Source organism: Cupressus sempervirens, chromosome 4 (genome assembly GCF_028749045.1).
Source record: "Cupressus sempervirens isolate cs-2001-9-10 chromosome 4, ASM2874904v1, whole genome shotgun sequence".
NCBI classification, from domain to species: Eukaryota; Viridiplantae; Streptophyta; class Pinopsida; order Cupressales; family Cupressaceae; genus Cupressus; species Cupressus sempervirens.
In genome coordinates, this window is record NC_143121.1 from 292,215,751 (window position 1) to 292,234,907 (window position 19,157).

General features: G+C 33.5%; 1 protein-coding gene and 1 pseudogene across 1 annotated transcript; one reads left to right on the top strand and one right to left on the bottom strand.

The window, feature by feature from the left end:
• Window positions 1-5,231: 5,231 nt before the first annotated feature.
• On the top strand, window positions 5,232-6,900 carry LOC149561158 (UDP-glycosyltransferase 86A1-like). The gene is made up of 2 exons (XM_089823755.1): window positions 5,232-5,699; window positions 5,793-6,900. The coding sequence occupies exons 1-2, from the start codon at window positions 5,252-5,254 to the stop codon at window positions 6,668-6,670; spliced, it is 1,326 nt and encodes a 441-aa protein (XP_089679881.1). The 5' UTR covers window positions 5,232-5,251; the 3' UTR covers window positions 6,671-6,900.
• A 10,117-nt stretch (window positions 6,901-17,017) lies between these two features.
• On the bottom strand, window positions 17,018-18,251 carry LOC149561159 (flavonol synthase 1-like; annotated as a pseudogene).
• Window positions 18,252-19,157: the final 906 nt, after the last annotated feature.

The window sequence follows — 19,157 nt, forward strand, 5'->3', positions numbered from 1 at the left end:
TTGAAGTAGAAGATCATAAGAAATATACTTCCTTTTGGACCACACATAAATTCATCAAGCTAATCTAACACACTATAATACTTTGAATTCTTTATGTCATCAAATCCACTTCCCTTGAACAATTATCATGCCATGTGCAAAAAATCATAAAAATAATACATGTCTAAATGAATATCTTAGGTAGTGCAGGGAAACATATAATGTCAACAAATAGTAGCCATATCTCTATTTTCCAATAGAAATTGATAACAAATGAAGTCTTATCTTTCCGCCCATCATAAACAAAACAAATCTATTATGTGTTGGTATTGCATTTTATTCTTTTTACTTAAATTGTCTTCACGACTATGTGCATTCTTCTCTCTTTTGAATAACACAATTAATTCAATGTATATTATTCAACAAAGATGTAGAGCCATAAAAAAAGGAACCAAAACTAAATGCATTGAAATCAAAAAAGATTTATATTTCATAAATTGTGCATATCATTTAATTGGATTTAAATTCAACTTCCAAACACCATTATAGTTTCTAAAACTAGCAATGGTAAAAAAAATAGTATTTGCAACAGATATTTCATAGACTTTTCTTTTGTAAAATAATAATATTTATGTAATTGCTTTGACAATAATCCTCAAAGCTCTCTACAACAAAAGAGTTAGTGAAGCTACTTCTAGAATTAATAATATGATGTAGAAATGACACCTTTCCCTTGCAGAAATCACATACTTACATGGTAGAAGTTCGCTATGTTACTACATTGCTATAAAATTTCAATATCTTGTTGTCATCATGCATTTGTTCATAGATGGATTTCTTTGCAATTACCCATCAAAAATTGTTGTGGGTGTTCATTCCTCCTTCCATCATAGTTCACTAGATGTTATAAGTGCCATCATCCATTTTATTGATTAGGTCATTAATCACAAGAGAACATTAGTCATTTATCATTTACATTGCATGGGAAAGAACTACTCTGATACCATTGTTAGGCCCAAAGATATGATACAATATAAAATAATAATAAAATAATAAAAAAATTATTATGTCATGTTCAGTCAAATTCATTACATAAATAAAGTAGTCATATAGAAGCTCAATTCCTATTGAATAACTACCAAAACTAAAATGTATAGCCTAACTCTATAACCCCGATGATTAATATGCTTTTCAAATTAAAAGAAGCCAAAAATGGGGGTTGACCTAGAGATACAAGATACTACAAAATAGCTCCAAGTCAGAAGTGACCCATATTAACCTACACCACCTTTTAGTTTAAAAAAATCCCACATCAAAGTATCCCAAGGTCTAGCAAGGAAAAAACTACATATAGTTTGTATCATAAAATACACATATGTCATAATGTAAAAAAGAGTCCATAAACACACCATGAACATAGCCCATAGGGGCCAGTGCTAAAATAGTTAACATAACAAAAACTAAAACTCAAAAAAAAAGGAGAGCTAACTCTCCTTGTTCTTCTCCTTCCCCTCCAATTTATCTAGCATCAGTTGAAGTCAATCATCCGCTAGGAACCTGTAAAGTGGGCCTGTGGTGTTCACTCCTACAATAGAGATCATACCTAGTAACCTCATTGAACTTCTTCTCTAGGATCTCCTACCTCTCTTCTAGCCTTTTGAAGTTCTTGTTAATGACCCTCAACCCCTCCATATTCTTATGATTATTAGTTGAAAGGAACCACTAGGGGATCCTTGGTAAGGCCTTGTTCACCTTTATCCTATAGACGAGGGGGGGAGGTGAGAGTCTCTCCTTGCTCACCCCTTGCTTATCGAGGGTATCATTCTTGTGGGCGTTAGAGATATGGGAGGGAATGAGGCTCAAGTGACTACTATCTTCACCCTTTCCCTCACTAATAGTTTCCTCCTCCTCATCCATAACATATTTCCTTGAAGAATTCTTACTTTTTTTCTTCTTCTGGGGTTGCTTGTGTTTACTAGTTTCTATAGATTTAGACCTAGGGGACCTTTCAATTTTGGGCCCAAGGTCTACATTCACCAATTTTTTTCTTATTTCTCAGGGATCTCCACCTACCGCCTTCCATTTCAACATCCGTCTCTATATTTTGGATATTTTTCTTCATCTTAATTTGCTTTAGGATGTGGTGAGGGGTGGATTTGGGATTTTTAGTTTCGATAATGGACATGAAATTAGCCAAGATTTGAGGGGTCAAGGTGAAAATAGCCTTATTAGGAAGGATAGTATGCAAAATGATAGGTTGGATAGCGTAGAGGTTTTTATGAAAATTAAAAATTTTAAACATGAAGGCCTAGTGTACGATATTATAGGGTTTTCCATTCTTAATCTAAAATCCCTAATCTTAAGAATGTTGTCTTCTATAGAATGCAAGATGAGACATGGGAATGAGATGAGGTTATAATTTTAGAAAGGGTAGTAGTAGAAAATCTGAAATCTACCCTCTAAGGTAAGATATCTCATGATAGCATAGCATAACTCTTTCCATGGATTTGATAACTCTATCCTAACGAACCCACCATGATCATGAACCAAGCTTTCACTTGGCCAGAAAAACTAGTTAAGACTAGATTTGTCTACAACACAAGTTCATTTCTATAATTTACAACCATCCAAGGGGATACCACCAACCTTAGCCATGACTTCTTTATTGATCTCAAATGAGTTTCTATTTACAATCACTCGCCTATTGGTCGAAGAGTTAACAAGCTGCATAGAGACAACTTCATCATATCCCTAAATACAAGACATAAATGACACCAAACCACCCTCTTTTAGGTAAGCCTAGGTAGCCTCTTTATAATTTTGAATGGATCTCAACTCGATATGAATAGGATTACCACCCATTTCCCCACTCTCATTCAAATCTTTAAATAAAATCCTTATAGATATTTGACTTAACCCCAACTAAATTCAAATGTAGGCTAGAAAAACCTTAAAGCATAGAATTCAAAAGCTTGTGAATGAAGGAAATAAAATGGTAAAAATCCAAATAAAAGTGTTCCGCGAAATAATGACTCGCAACGGGCACATTCCACAAAGAATTATAAAGAACATTGGTACTATCTGCACTATGCATAACACCACTCCTTTCATTATCGATGTGAATACCATCATTTTTTAAGACACCCATCCTTTTACATTTGACAAGATCACACCAAATCTTGCTAAAGTTGGAGTTCCAATTTAGGCAAAAAAATCTCTCATTTTGATCAACACTTTTTGGCCAATCAAATTTTTTACAAAATTAATAATATTAATATGCTCACCTTTTGGAAAAATACTCCAAGTAATGATTTCCATCTAAACAAAAACTTTAATAAAAATAAACTATGTAAACTCATCAAAATTTAGAGTATTTAGCGATTAACCCATGAATATGAGTTGGAAGCTCGTTAGAGTTTTCCTAGTTACACGTGTCAGCCATCATGTGACCAATCGCCTCCAGTGCATCAATTGCCTCATTGCCCTCGCAGTATATGTGTTGAATAGACACTTCCCTGTTACAAGCTAGAGTTGTTGTTGCACCAAAAGATCGACCTATCAATGTCTGATACAACCACTAGACTTATAGAACACAGGAGGTGGTTAAGCCATGCCACAAATCCCAAAGGGGAAGGCTGGCAGTTAGTCCAACAATTCCCCCCTCAGCGTTACCCAAGGGGATTCAAACCTATGGCCAAGCTCTGATACCACTTGTTACAAGCTATAGTTGTCATTGCACCGAAAGATCAACCTGTCAATGCCCGATACAACCACTCGACTTATATAGAACATGGGAGGTGGTTAAGCCATGTCACAAATCCCAAAGGGGAAGGCTAGAGGTTAGTTCAACATCCCCGAAGTCTCGAGATAATCATATGGGCATCCTTAATGATCTGGGAGATATTCCAGCCAACTTTATTTCTCCCTTTAAGAGCTTCAATAATAAGTTTTAAATCTCCCTACACAACCAAGTTTTGAATGTCATGCAAGGTGGCATGCTTAACCCCCCAAAATAGACCCATTGATTCAGCGAAGTTGCTACCTTTTTCACCATAATTACAAGCATAGGCCATCACAAGATTGCCATGGTCATTTCTTCTAACGTCACCTAGATGGTCCTCCCTAGCGGATCTATCAAAGTTAAGCTTGAACCAGAGGGGGCAGGAGGTTTCCATTTCACACGCGACCTAGCCAATAGTTAAAGAGTTATCAACTCTGGAAACTAGATCCTTAACTCTCCAGTTATCTTCAATAACACACTCCAAAGGTGCTAAGGGGATGGAAGGGAGTCTACCATCTCCAATGGGGAGTATAATCACATGAGAGGTTAGTGATTAATTGATGTATGATGAGGGGGTGATGATTGATCCCTAAAAAGATATCATTATTGCTTTCATTCCATAAATGCTAGCACACATAAAGGGGGATCACTTTGCTAATGATTAATATGTTGACATTCCCTTCGCTTTCCTTATTCGAGCATTCGAAGCTTAACCAACTTGGTGAGAGCATTGTGCTGTCGAGGCATGCACGAAAGCCCATCATTTCGGCAAGGTAGGCGTTTCATTTTGCTCAATTTCGTAAATGGCGCCGGATAAAAAATAAGGTAATATTTTTCTATGGGTCCTAGTTGTTGACCCCGACCGATTACTTGTCAGATTTTTCAATAAAGGAGGGCTGTCAAACTCGAATACACTTGATTCGACAACCCTGCTGAGCACATTTGGCTTCATAGCTCCTATAGCTACCAGCAACATAAACCGCTTCATCCAGTACACGTGTCGAACAAAATTGTCCGGTAGTCATGACCAGCCATAAGGAGGATGCGGGACAGGTTTCTTCATCGACTCTAGAGGTAGTCACAAAATGGACGGCTGAGATTCTTGCGATGGTAGTCACTGTGATATGAACCGTCAGATTGAAAAATGAGCTCTTTCTCTTCATACAAAGAAATAGACACTAAAGAAACGCCTTCGGCATAATAACAGTCCTCCCCACCCAAACTTTGACTTCTGACAATGGATTCATAGAAATCTAATCTTGCACGTCTTTGCACGCCGCTTCCAGTCAAAAATAGAGATGCGTTAGGAATCATTCGTTAATTTCCTGTCGTGTTTGAATTTTTTTTCTTTCTCTGTCATTTTACTGCCTGACAAGAGACCCACTAAAAAAAATTGTGTCCACAACAAATTTTGTTGACCATTTATTTGAACAACTTTATATGCTCTGTTGAGATCTAGAATTTTGCGGCGCTTAATTGAAAAGGGAAATAATGGGCGGAACTCGTGCCGTAGTGATTCCATATCCCGGCCGAGGCCATGTTAATCCGATGATGCAGTTCGCATTAAAGCTCGCTTCTCACCAGATCCCCGTTTCGTTCGTGGTGACCGAATCATGGCACAAGATGCTTACACAGGCAGACGACAATCCTCTTACAAAAGATCCAAACCTCCAGGCGGCAATCATTCCAGACTGCGTGGTGAGGGAATCCGAAAGGTTTGCTAACATGCCTGGATTTTTTCAGTCGCTGACAAACATGGAACCTCATGTGGCCCAACTCCTCACAAATCTCAAACTCTCGGGAACACCTGCAACGTGTATTGTCGCCGACGTATTCCTCAAGTGGGTTGTTCCATTCGCCAATAGACAGCCTCTCCACTCTGTTTCTCTCTGTCCAATGTCTGTCACAAGTTTTTCAGTCTTTTATCATTTAAGCTTGGGTATGTAACTCCAACTGATCATGATTTCATTTGCATGGTTAAGGGTTTGGTTGGAATAAAAAACTGATTTTGGAAGGTATTCTCTCGTTGCAGGGTTAGAACGGTGGAAGGATTTTATTGCGGGGTCGCTTCCTTTACAACCAACGGACCTCTCAGATGAATTGATCCCTCCGTCTCCTTTGGGCAATGAAGTAGCAGAATGCTTCGGTAATGTGAGGACGGCAGATTGGATTGTGGCGAATTCGTTCTACGCCTTGGATTCCAAAGCCGTTGAGATACAGCGCCACAAAACACCCGTGCACTGTGTGGGCCCATTCATCATGCAGGGCTCCCCCTCTTCGCAGCAGCTCGACAAGCACTGCAGCGAATGGCTGGATTCAAAACCGGCGCGGTCGCTCATCTATGTTTCCTTCGGCAGCTTCATCACCGTGACGAGAGGTCAGATAAGGGAAATAGCCGCTGGTCTCATGAAGAGCGGGTGCTATTTCATGTGGGCGCTTCGTCCAGATAGAGAGGCCAGTCATTTGTCAGACATGTTGCCGACTGGATTTCTAGAGGAATGTAAAGAGCGGTGCTTAATCGCTGCCTGGTTTCCACAGGCGGAGATTCTGAAACATCCTGCGGTGGGAGGGTTTTTCAGCCATTGCGGATGGAACGCCGTTACGGAGAGCATTTCGGCGGGTGTTCCCATGTTGGGGTTTCCCCTTGCAGTGGATCAGTTCTTTAATAGCAGGCTAATGGCCGAGGAATGGAAGTTGGGATTCGGGGTGAAAAAGGCAGAGGATGGGAATAGGATTATAAAAGGCGAAGAAATAGAGGAAAAGATTAGATTGTTGATGGAAGGGGAGGAGGGAGTGAGAGTGAGAAGAGCTGCAGAGAGATTAAGAGGTGTGGCAGAGGAGGAAGTTAGTAATGGAGGACGCTCTGCAAGTAATTTTGAATTGCTGGTGAACAGATTGAAGGCAATATGATAAATTGCTTTATTAACGAATCTTTTCAGTTTGACATGTGATATTTTGACTGGACCGCGATGCATTGTTTTGTCTAGATTTATAACTGGATCAGAACTGGACTACTTTATGCAGTTGTAGACGTCAATGATGACTTCATGTTTTAGTATGGTAATAGCAATAACTGCACCTGGATGTACTCTTGATTATTTCTGATTTTCAATCTTGATTATTTCTGATTTTCAATACAAGCCTGGTGCATTAATTCATACAAGACATAATTTGTTTTTCATCGAGTTTAAGACGCCTTTGTAACGGTACTAAAGTCATTCAAAGAAGATGGGCAAAATGAATATTCTAACTAATAAGAATTTATTGTTAAAATCCAATTATATTATTATATTTTATTTATTTATGTTTGTTTTTTATTAAATTTTTAAAAAATCAATAAATTAATTTTTTTTAATAATAGGTTCAATTTTAGAGTATTTATTATTATTATTATTATTATTAGTTTCTAATGAAATCATGAGATTCTATATTAGTTACATAAATCTATAAATTTGAAGATATACTAATATTTGCAAAACTTATATTAATTTGCATTTTTTTTGAAACTGAAAAATACAATTTTTTGAAAATTGTATGGCCCATGATAAAAAAAGGCAATGAAAAAATTCAATTTTCTCTAAAACAAAAATACAAGTATTTTCTAACAACTCTACTAATGAATGTATTAATTATAACTTTATCTTTTCCACATTTGTGACAAGTGGATTAACTTTTTTAAAAACAACCATTTTTATCGTCCACCTCACAAATGAATGTCTAATCAAAATTAATTATCCCTATCTATATTTTTTAATCAAGTTCAAATATAAAGTTAAATGTTTTATATTTTTTTATTTTAAATATATTTATTATTTAAGATAATTTATGAAGATGAAGTCATATGAAATATAGAGTTAAATGTCTTATATTTCTTATTTTAAATATATTTATTATTAGTTTTACATTGATGTTTATTTTAGTAATAAGTAAAATGTTATTTCTTTAAGTTTGCACTATATTTTACTAGCTATCTTACCTAGTTCAAATATAGAGTTAAATGTTTTTTATTTCTTATTTTATATATATTTATTTCTAGTTTTACATTTGATGTTTATTTTTTACAATTGTAAAATGTTATTTTTTTAAAGTTTAGACTATGTTTTACTAGGTACTATTTTACAATTTTGCTCAATTTTCTTTTATACCATTAATATTACCCCTCAAACTTACTACATATTTTGGTAATTTGATTTAAGTAACCAACATTTTTTTATTTATTAAAGTAGCTGAAATTTTTTATCATCAACAAGTTGTAACTAACTTAATTTCCCCTTCATGTAATACTACTTCAGCCAACCATAAAAATATGAAGGAAGGAACTTTGGTGCATGCACCCGTTGTTTTTTATTATTATTTGTTAAGATTAATTATTGTCATGAGTTAAGCTTAAGTAGATTTGAATCCAAGACTTCTCAAATTAAAGGCTAACAATTTATCATTGTGTAGACTCTTCCTAAAAAGCAATAAATCATTATTGCTACACTTCATTTTCCATTGCCCATTTTATTATGAGATTAGAGGGAGATTTTATTGTCTATTCAAAGAGTGCAACTCATTGACCTCCTTCTTTAGCTATACAGATAAGATATGTTTGACACTTTATCTCCAGGAGGTGATGTAGCTTCATGATCACAACCTACAACTTCTATTTCCCTTGAAGCAGGTCACAAAGGAACTCGCTACAGACTTCTTCTTTCCCCTACCCTTTGGGTGGGGTGTGAAGTGGCCCTCGGATATCTCCACCACTACTCACTCCAAATCCGTGCGACCTTGCAAGGCTTATCTTCATCTTCATACTCATCAATGTCAGCCCACCAATAGATCTCAAAGACAACTACATGTTCTCCCTCACCTGGGTCTGTATCCTTCAGTGTTGGACTTCTTCCAACCTAGGAAAAACCCTTAGTCTATGTCTTATATTTGGTTTTCTTTTCTCTTTTCTTGGTTTCCCGACCACTATTTGGTGGTCTATTGGTTCTTTGCTTCTTGTTATGTAGCTTTTTCGTCCCATAGATCCTTGTTGGTCTCCCGTTGGATAGTAATAAATTTATCTTATCATATCTTATCGAACTCTATATAAAATTTGAAAATAGAATATTAAGACTAGATTCTTATATGGACATTAAAAAAATTATTTTGTTCTAGGAACACTTACAATTTCTCATAATTAATACTAAACTAACACTATTTTAATATATTATATATTTAGACATGTCAAATCATTTTTTATTTCTATATATCTTTATTAAGAATATCAACATACAAATCTAGTAAATCAAAATTATATTTAAATAACATTTTAATTTTCTGTTCATTCAAGTGCCAATATGTCAAATTAAATTAAAATTTCTACATGTGATGTATATTTTTGGGTAATAGTATGGAAACCAATAACAATAACATCAGTCAAGTGCAATGTGCAAAACAAGAAACCAAACAATGTGATAAGGGTAGGGAGGTGGAGTTAATGTTTCAAAAGTAGTCAATAATAATGTTGCACATGTGGCAAACCTTGTTGAGTTGTTGGCAACATAAGTTTAGTTTACGTGTGAGTCACAAAGTTTTAGTCTGAATCAAGTTCTTATTGTAGATGTATTGAGTTACGTGTCCATAAGTTTTACTTAGTTGTCAAGTTTATGTGTGTATTGTCAATCATGAAGTACTTTTTTGTCATTCTAATTAGTAGTCATTTAGGAATGTTGTTTGGTCTAGCTATTGTATAAATTTGCATCTATTATTCAATAAAATTAAGCTAGAAGTTCCTTCTCTCCATTTAAAATATTATGTTCTATTTTTCCATTAGTTATGTCATTAGTGACATGCCTCCCTTAATGACAATGTCATGGAGACATTGGTTGAAGTTAATTTTCTACAAGAGAACAAACAATTGGTGGAAAGGAAAGGCTTGGAATATCATACTCAAACAAAGATGTGGCAATCTAGGGTTTCATTAGATAAAATGCTCATCCAAGTCACTTATGACTCCTATTCCAACATTATCTCTTATAAAACCTTTTGTCATTAATGGGTGCCAGAATTGTGTTATTCCTCATCATACATGCAACATTTTTTGTTAAATCCTACTCTCTAAAATCCTCAAACCCTTGAATCTAACTTTGTTGAGTTCATCCATCCTTGTCAATGCCTCACCTATGATTGACACTTTGGTTTACACAATAGGTGATTTCATGCTACAAATAGTTGAGACTCCCACCGAGTTTCACATTTTTTACTCATGCATTTAATAGGGCTTTGGTTGAGACAAGGTGTAGATCTCTTCTTATTGATTCTATGTGCAAACATTCTTTAGTAGTGAAGCTTACTGGATTAAGAAAAGCCACCTAGAGTAGCCTAAATTTTCCTACAATTAAAATTCTTAACCATAGTGTTTTCCTTTGATATTTTTCTTTTGTTTCCCTTTCTTTAATCACAAAAATCTCTTTTTCACATCAATACTAGATTTTATTGAGATCTATGCTTGATTGCCCCAAATTGGGACCTTTTCTAAGACCTTGAGGGAATCTCAAGGGTTTCTAGACTTGGGAATCAAGGACCTAGTGCATCACTAATGATGTCGTACATCATTAATGATTTAGTGTGTCCTTGACCAAGACCCATTTTTGGACGCCCTTCTCAAGCCTTGTGTCAGGGTTGATCCAAGGAATTAATTTTATATGTGGCCAACTGATGGTAGAAAGTTTATTTTTGTCCTTTATAAGCACATCCATCTACCTCATTTTTCATCCAAGCATCTAGGCATACATACACACATTCAAGTATTCAAGCATTTCAAGCATTCAGTTATACTTGAAGATATCCTTTTCCAAGCCACTAGAGAGGATATCTCTTGCATTCGAGGTGCTTTCAAGGAGCTTCAAGGAGTTCATTTGGGGGTTTTATCATCTATCTTCCATCCCCATGCCACAACCTTTCATGACCTAACATTCTCTTTTTGTGATAGTAGAGGTTGTCATCAAGAGAGGGCTTCCATGTTCATCCCTCTAAATTCTCACTCTCTTGATCCATTCAATTGGTAAAGTGATCTCATTACCTTTTATTTGAGATATCATGCTATTGTAAGGTTAATTTGTGCATTTACATTACATTTGTAGCTAGAATTTTAATTCTTTTAATTTCAATATTAATTCCTAAACTGGTGTTTGACCAAGGAATATGCCCCATCAACAAACCAAAGCTATTTTTCTTCCAGGTTAAAACTTTCAAAAGGAAAAATAGAGCATAGATTTGGATATCCTTTTCGTAGAACTTTAGATATTCAAAAACTATTTTGCAATTGGATATTGAAGATGAGGGGTGTCGTGTTACCATGATCCTATTCTAGATTAACCTAACCATTCTAGATCGACCCTTCCATTCCAAATGAAATGTGATCTAGAGCCTTAAGATTTTTGGGTTTAAGAGATCTCACATTTTAGGTTTGGAACCTTTTTTTCTCATTGTTTGGAGTTGCACAAAAGTGAGAAAATCATTAGGGTTTTAAGGATCATAAATTATTTCTATAATTCTATAATCATTAGATATTTGTTTGTATTAGTTCTCCTTCATGGTTTGGATCAAACTAATATTCTTGGATCTATTTACCTTAGAGTTGGAATTGCAAGGCATTGATATTGTTAACTTCTTTATTGAGGTGTAAGGTTATGAAACATCCAAGATGTGAAGTAATTGAGGTTGCTTCACATTTCACCCTATGCAAAATCATAATTCAATTTACTTGATCACTTCATTCTCTATTTATTGATAATGGGCTTTGCAACTTTGTACCAATAGGAGTTGTCTTCTAGTTCACTAGTAGTATTTTGTGTACCTGTTTACTACAATAGACTGATAAGGTATATTTATTTACCTTTTGTCTCTTCCTTTTTACCTATTCTTCTAAGTTCTTGATAGTAAATGTACCTCTTCCTTTAATTATTTTCCAACTATGACAACCATAATCATGTTTAAAATTTTCCTATAAAAAATCTTTCCCCCTCCTCAATTTTTTCCTCCATCTTTCTACACTTAACCTTAGTGATTTAAATAAAAATCACTAAAATCTTAAATATTGTTTTTGAAGAAATTGATAGTAGCCAACAAGATGGGGGGCTAACCTTGAAGTACAAAAAGGATGAATAAATAGTGGGAGATAACCTCCCAGCCAACTAACCAATACCAAATTTATACTTCAAAAGCAATATATGTTCATAGTCAGAGTAATAGTACTAGCAGTCTTTAAACTAATATGCATAATAGACTATAAAATAAAATATTAGCCCTTACAAAAATTGCAGCTATGAGTCCTCTTAAACAACATAAACATAAAGACCCCATGGGGTGCCAAGTTCATATGACTAATCATAAGCATAGAAAAAAATAAAGGAAAAGACATAGGGCTAGATGCCCTTTTCAATCCCATGGATTTCCTCCTTCTTAGGAACATCCTTGTCCTTGTCCTCAGCTTCCACTTGAATCAATTTGTCAAGGATGGTTTTTAACCAATCCTTAGTCAGGAACCCATAGATGAATCAAGTGGTCTCAATGACTTTGCCTAGGTTGTTATACAAATAATGTAGGATAATATAGTTTTAAAATTCTGATTTACTCTAAATGAATTTTTTAATAAAGATGAATATTGAAAGAAAGATGTCTCTTTGTATCTCTTATGGAGGTGAATTTAATATAGTTGTACTATTTTAATATTTTACAATAAATTCATCAAATCATGATTATATGTCACATAATATTTAAAATTAATGTTTATATTTGCATGTTTCTTTCAATAAATACTATATAAACTCACAAAAAAGTGAAGATTAAAGTAGTTATACATGCTTATATCACTTTGTTAAGCTAGTTCTTTTCATTTTAAACTACCTTCGTAAATGACACGATTGACTAGATGTATATGTTAAACATTTGTTTTTACTCATAGATCATTTTATATTGAAGCATCATGTTTGTTTCACTTACAAATAAATTTGGTCACTTTTTCATTCTCACACTTCTTTCAAATTTTTAAAAATTATAATGCTATTTATTAAACCCTCGTATTTGTAACCTAAGCCTACTAAATTCATGTTTGTTTGATTCACTAATATGTATAAGAATAAATTTTATGAGTTCACATAATGACATCTCTCAAGAATCCTCTACTTTAACTAAAGGAAAAAATAATATTTACTTTTAAATTAGTGCACTAGAATAATAAATAACTCTACAAATAACAACCTAGTAAAAAATGGACAAAACTTGTGATAGATATTGAACAAAGTGAAATAGATTGGATAATATTTCTAGGTATAAAGAATATGAATTCTCTGGATAAAGGCATCAAAAGTGGCTTCACAAGACCCTTTTACAATATTAAGTAATTAAATTAAAAATTAAAGTAGGAGAAACCCACTTGAGGAATACATTCATGATGATACAATTGAACAAAGTGAAATAGATTGGATAACATTTCTAGGTATAAAGAATATGAATTCTCTAGATAAAGGCATTAAAAGTGGCTTCACAAGACCCTTTTACAATATTAAGTAATTAAATTAAAAATTAAAGTAGGAACAACCCACTTGTTCAAATAATTGCTCAAAAAGATTTTAGTGGAGACAATTTATTTTCAAACCCATCTCTTGTTTGACTATAACATCAACTTGCAACATGACTAATGTTTTTTGTATAATTCCTAGTCCATTCTATTTTTAGTAGGAAGTGGTGTACACATATGTATATTTGGTATTAAAATGAGAATGTGAATGCAATATGTATCTCCCCAAGCAACCAATTGATATCTCATGAACCTATATATTTTGATACTAGAAATTCTAGCTCAATAGATATTGCTCATGGTCTCTTCCACTGTACTCTCTCCTACAGGAACCATTTTCAAAACTTTTAGCATAACTAGAAGTTTTCTACCCACCTTTTCCTACTTATTAAGGAACCACAACATTAGGTTGTCTAAATATTTCATCTAATTGTCCCCTCCCCTACCCAACATGGATTGGGAAATCTGTGTAAAAAACCTCATAGTGCTAATGAAATTCTACAATTAATTGTATGTAGAAATAAAGTTGAGGCTCATCACTCATGCCACCTATAACAAGAAGCCAACCATTCAGAATATATAACTGGTGGAAGAAGATCAAGTGCTCATATACCTAATAATAAGATATCCTCTCACCTAAGTTATCTCCTAGTAATGAAGAAATATGACCTCTACCATATCAATCGAAACCTTAATGATAATCTATGTATACTAATTTATGTATACTTATAGTGATAGTGACATTATGGGAGAGAGACATATGGAATGCATAAACAATAATCCTATCATATGGGTTACATGATAGAATTGAATAAATCATATTGATCAACTCTTGTCTAATGATGTTCATCTTATCCCTATTATGAAGGGTAGTAGTAGATGTTTGAAAGGTGTAGTTGAGAACATTTATAATACATCTCATTCTATCAATACTCTCAATAAATAACTACCCCCTTTCCTCTCAAGATCTAGTAGATCTACGAGTGGGCCATCCATTACCACCCCCATGTACCCTAGGCTCTCTTGAATAAGTAGTTGCTTTCCCTTTCACCTGATGTCATGCGGTAGATAAAATATATATGAAAGTATGGAAACGTATATATAGATCTCCAAATGCACATGCCACACACACACACACACACAATATTTTAAAATAAATGTAAAACATACAATATGATGATCTAGTTGTGAGATATATATATATATATATATATATTCAATTTACATATTTTAAGAAAAATGATGATGTAATTTACAATTTAATCATATTTACACGTGTACATAGATCCAAAAACCATGTTTAAGTAAACCTCTCCAATAATTTGCATAAATAAAATAACTTGTTCATGCCTTATAATCAATGTGTTTGATAGAAAAAACATCTAGAATGATATGTGTTGGTCTTGATGAAAAGGAGAAGATGTATTCAATTAAGGGTTCAAATTAGATTTTACAATATTTACTTAGTTATGACTAGGATTGGATGATGATTAGGGTTATGCATCATAATTTATGACCTTGGACACGGTTAGACTTAGGGTTACAATTTAGAGGCTTTGATGTAATTTATTGATGGGTAACATTTCTCAAATGGCTAGTAACATTACATCTAAAGGCCCCTTTTTTTACTAGTGATACTTGACATATGGTTTTTTTTTTGAACATTACTATTTTATGTCATACTTTTAGGATCTATGTTTTATATAGTTTATATATTGGTTTGATTTAAAGGAATTAATTTATTTTTCTAGTTTATATTTTAATGCGATACATTTTTTCCTCCTACTATTTTGGAATATTTTCTAATATTCTAACATTTTGAAACACATTAGCTAAAAGTTGCAATGTATAGTAATGAAATCAAAATTTTTGTTTTTCTTATCTAAATAACAATGTAAACTATTTCACTATGAATATAAATTTTCTAAAAGACAAAAGGAAACATTACGTAGAACACATAAAAATACCATTAAAAAAAAAAAAGATATAATAAAGACACGAAATATTTAAAAGAAACACCTACTTTTTTTGGCTAAATATTACCTAAGCCCCTCCCTACTCCGTGAATCTAGATATCAACTTAAGTTAAAGTGAATTGCTACAATGTTTTTAGATTTTATATTATTTTTTAGAGTTCTTGGACTTGGTTTAAAGAAATTGTCAACACCACGATAGTGCTACATGTGTGGCACTACATGGGCACCATGTACATTGATCCTTACAATTTTTTAGTGAAACCATGCCTAGCTAAAACCTATTTCAAATGAAACCTTATGATTAGTCTCAAATGCAACATAAGTTAGTACTTTTCCCATTAATTTTAATTTTAATATTCAATTTCACATAAGTTCAACTCTCTTTTTTCTTCTTTTTGAATTATCATATTTTCAACTTATTTAGTTTTAGTTTCATAATCTTTTTAAATATTTTTTTACTATGTATATATTAAGATTGAAATCAATAAATTAGTGATGTGACATCAAATTAGTAATCTCACCTACTCCTAATTCTAAATATTATACTTGGCGAGAGGAGCCAACAAATGGGTGGGGTTCAATAGTAAGGTAAACAAAAGAAACTAGCAGGTGAATAATATAGACCTATAGTGGAGCACTAAAAGTGTTCCATCAATGCATGTCTATGAAAAGATGCCTCTCAATTCCAAAAAAAATAAAAACATCGTGTGGTGCAATATTAGTGCACCATCAAACATAATTTAATACATCTCCGTGGATCTTGTCACTTCTTAGGTCCATTTTAGATACCTTTATAGAAATTATGGATGTAGCATCATATTTAACCCTATAGACTTGAATTCTTTTTTAAACATAAAATATTTAGAAATGTAACATTCTAGAATGAGCACACATTAGCTCTTTTCTTCTAAAACTATCAATTGATTAAAAACTAGAATACCAAGATATTATAACACTATTCTTCATTAACTTGAGATAATCAACAAAATAATGTTATTACCCTTAAATCATTCATCAAAATTTAAAATAGTTATTAAACATATTAAACTTAACAAATGTCAATATGAAAAACATCTATAAGGGACAAACTAATTTCCATCCAAATTCTACTAAAGAAATATTGAAGTCAAACCTTATTTTTTTTCCCACATTCACGAAAATGTAGTGATTTATTACCAATTTTGTTGTTGTTTTCAACTACAAACTTTAAAGGATTTAAATAGAGAAATAAAAATGTCCCAATAAGAAGAAATACACAACACCAAATTTATCCTGGTTCACCACAATAGTAGCTACATCCAGACTGCAGAGTATTAGATTAATATGTAAAAAGGTTGATTACAAATGAGCAGGAGCAGCATATAAAAGGGCTCCAATAATATTACAAATGAAGAGTCTTTGGAAATCAAAAGGCTCAATTATTGGAAGGAACAATGACGTGACTGTTGGCCTTCACAATATCAACAAAACTATGCAGATCATGAAGATCAAACATTGAAATTTTTAGAAAAATCCATTATATTTTTGATCTTTTGAAAATCGATCAACTATACAATTTTGATGGAATATAGCCACGTCCCATCTATAAAACATCACACTCAATCATTGGGAACTAAGCATGTTCAAGGGGACAAAATACATTATTGTTTTGTCACTAAAAGGGTAACATTATACCATTATTGTGGTAGTAGTGAGTAGACTTTTTACAACTACATGCGGACAAACGTGGTTTTACTTGTCGATCTTGTTTATCTTGCAACGTCTGTAGACAGCATGTGTTTTGGAACTAAACAAAGCAGGACTGTTATCATCGAGGAGCTCTTTTATGGGTGCTATCAATTTGTCACGCAGAGGAGAGCAAAACACCGGCCATGACATTCTAACTTTGTCTTTGCTCACCACGCTTCTGTCGAAAACGTTCTTGTACTTTCCATTGCTCAAAATCTGCCCATTTATCAACGTCACACTTCCGTCGCCCTTATTACTTCTTACAAATAGAAAAGATAGTAGAAAAGAAGTTAAGGGAAAGAGACAAACATAAAAACCTGTAGTGTGTCTCCGATATGAATAATAATAGTGGCGTTTGGAACGTGATGATCAACAGCAAGCCAGTTGGAGTCTTTGCGAACTTGTACTTCAGGAACTTGGTTCTCCACAAGCAGAGTTAAAGCACACATATCGGACTTCTGTGGAACTTACAATATCAATATTTAAAAAGTCACAAGGACATATCGAAAAACAACTAATTGGTATTATCAAATCTGATATATTACTCTAAATTTAATAATAAAGTTATAATACATTTTATTTATTCATATGATTTAGCATGAATTACTTAAACAAAGAATTTTAAACGAATTCTTAATAAATCTATAATTGAAAGACTTAAATATCCCACACTAAGACTCAATTCTTAGACTAAAGATGTTAAATAGTCAAAATTGACTTAATTTTTCAAGCTTAATTTTTCTTTTGTGTGTGATGTTTAAGAGTGACCAGCTTTTACCTATAAGATAATGGACGTTTAGGCCAGGTGTTGAAATTCCTGCGGGTGGGAGGCCACAGGACATGGAAAAAGTAATCAGTCCACCCCAGCTTTCCTTCAATATTATGTGCCAATTTATTCCCATAGCCTTCCAGACACCCTTCCTCAGCATTGTTGGCACACGCTTCTTTCGGGAAGAGCAAAGAACTCATTTCCCACTGCCTGCAATCGTCGGATCAAATCATCTGAAACTTCATGATTAACTACTAGAAATATCCCCCATTCTTCACCCACCTTTCCTATTTATCCAACCGTCTGTTGACGTTGATCATCTGATCCGTCTATTTTCGACATGTCAATGGATGGAACTTTGACAGTAGGAGCATTCAAAACAGGCCTCTCGTGGTCTGCTCTGATAAACTGAGAAGGTATTGCCTCTATTCCACCCATTGCAATGGATTGGACTCGAAGTGTTGCCATTGTTATTATTAAATCAGGCGATTTCACTAAAACAATGGAGAATTTGTGTAATGTGTTCAGGTACGTAGCTGATCCCTATATACATATTCTTCTGTAGTGGAAAGCCACAGAAATCCTCGTTGTAAAGACCAGTTGGAATATTGGGCTGCGTGGAAGAATGCGCTCCACTTCGTATCAGTATAACGAAGGATTGCCACATCAGAAAATATCAACTTCCGATTAAGGTTGGAACAATGTTTTCCGTTTAAGTTTCTTTCCTCTCGCCTCAGATCTAAACTTCTATTGGGCAATCGTTAAAGCTCTTCCAAATTTTAAATGTGCATTCAATACAGTTGGTGTTTTGATGTGGAGGCTAAAATTTTCGTCTCGATCTAAGCTAAACAAGGTATTAGCCTTCTCTGTATTAAACATTTGAGTTTGGCGTCCGCTATGTTCAAGATAGAATAGTAATTTTTTTTTCAAATTTTTGAAAATGCATTGTTTTTTCTCAAAATTTTACCTTTTTTCAATTACAGATCACGAAGAATAAATGTTGAACATTTTAGCAAAATCTATTGTGTTTACGGCTTTTCCAATTTTAGACAAAGGTATATTTTGTCTAGAGGGCAGTGGCTTCCTTTGAGTTTAATGTAGGTATTTGAATATTATATTGATTATATGTAAATATTTAAAAAGTTTAGGGCAATCTTACTAGTATTTATTATAGTTACCTTTATGTATTCATATAATCTAAATTATATATTGCATTTCAACAGTTGTATTTGTTATTTTAGTATGCAATTTTATTATTTTAACAATATTTTATTTTTAAAATATCAATCTATACATGACTTCTTTTGCATCATTACTTATTTACTTAATGTTGCCAAATTCCAATCCTTCCCTTGTAAGCTTCTAACTTGGTCA

Coding starts and splice junctions, on each gene's coding strand:
- LOC149561158 (XM_089823755.1), top strand. CDS start 5,252: ATGGGCGGAACTCGTGCCGTAGTGATTCCATATCCCGGCCGAGGCCAT. Junction 5,700..5,792: donor CTTTTATCATTTAAGCTTGG/GTATGTAACTCC, acceptor CTCTCGTTGCAG/GGTTAGAACGGTGGAAGGAT.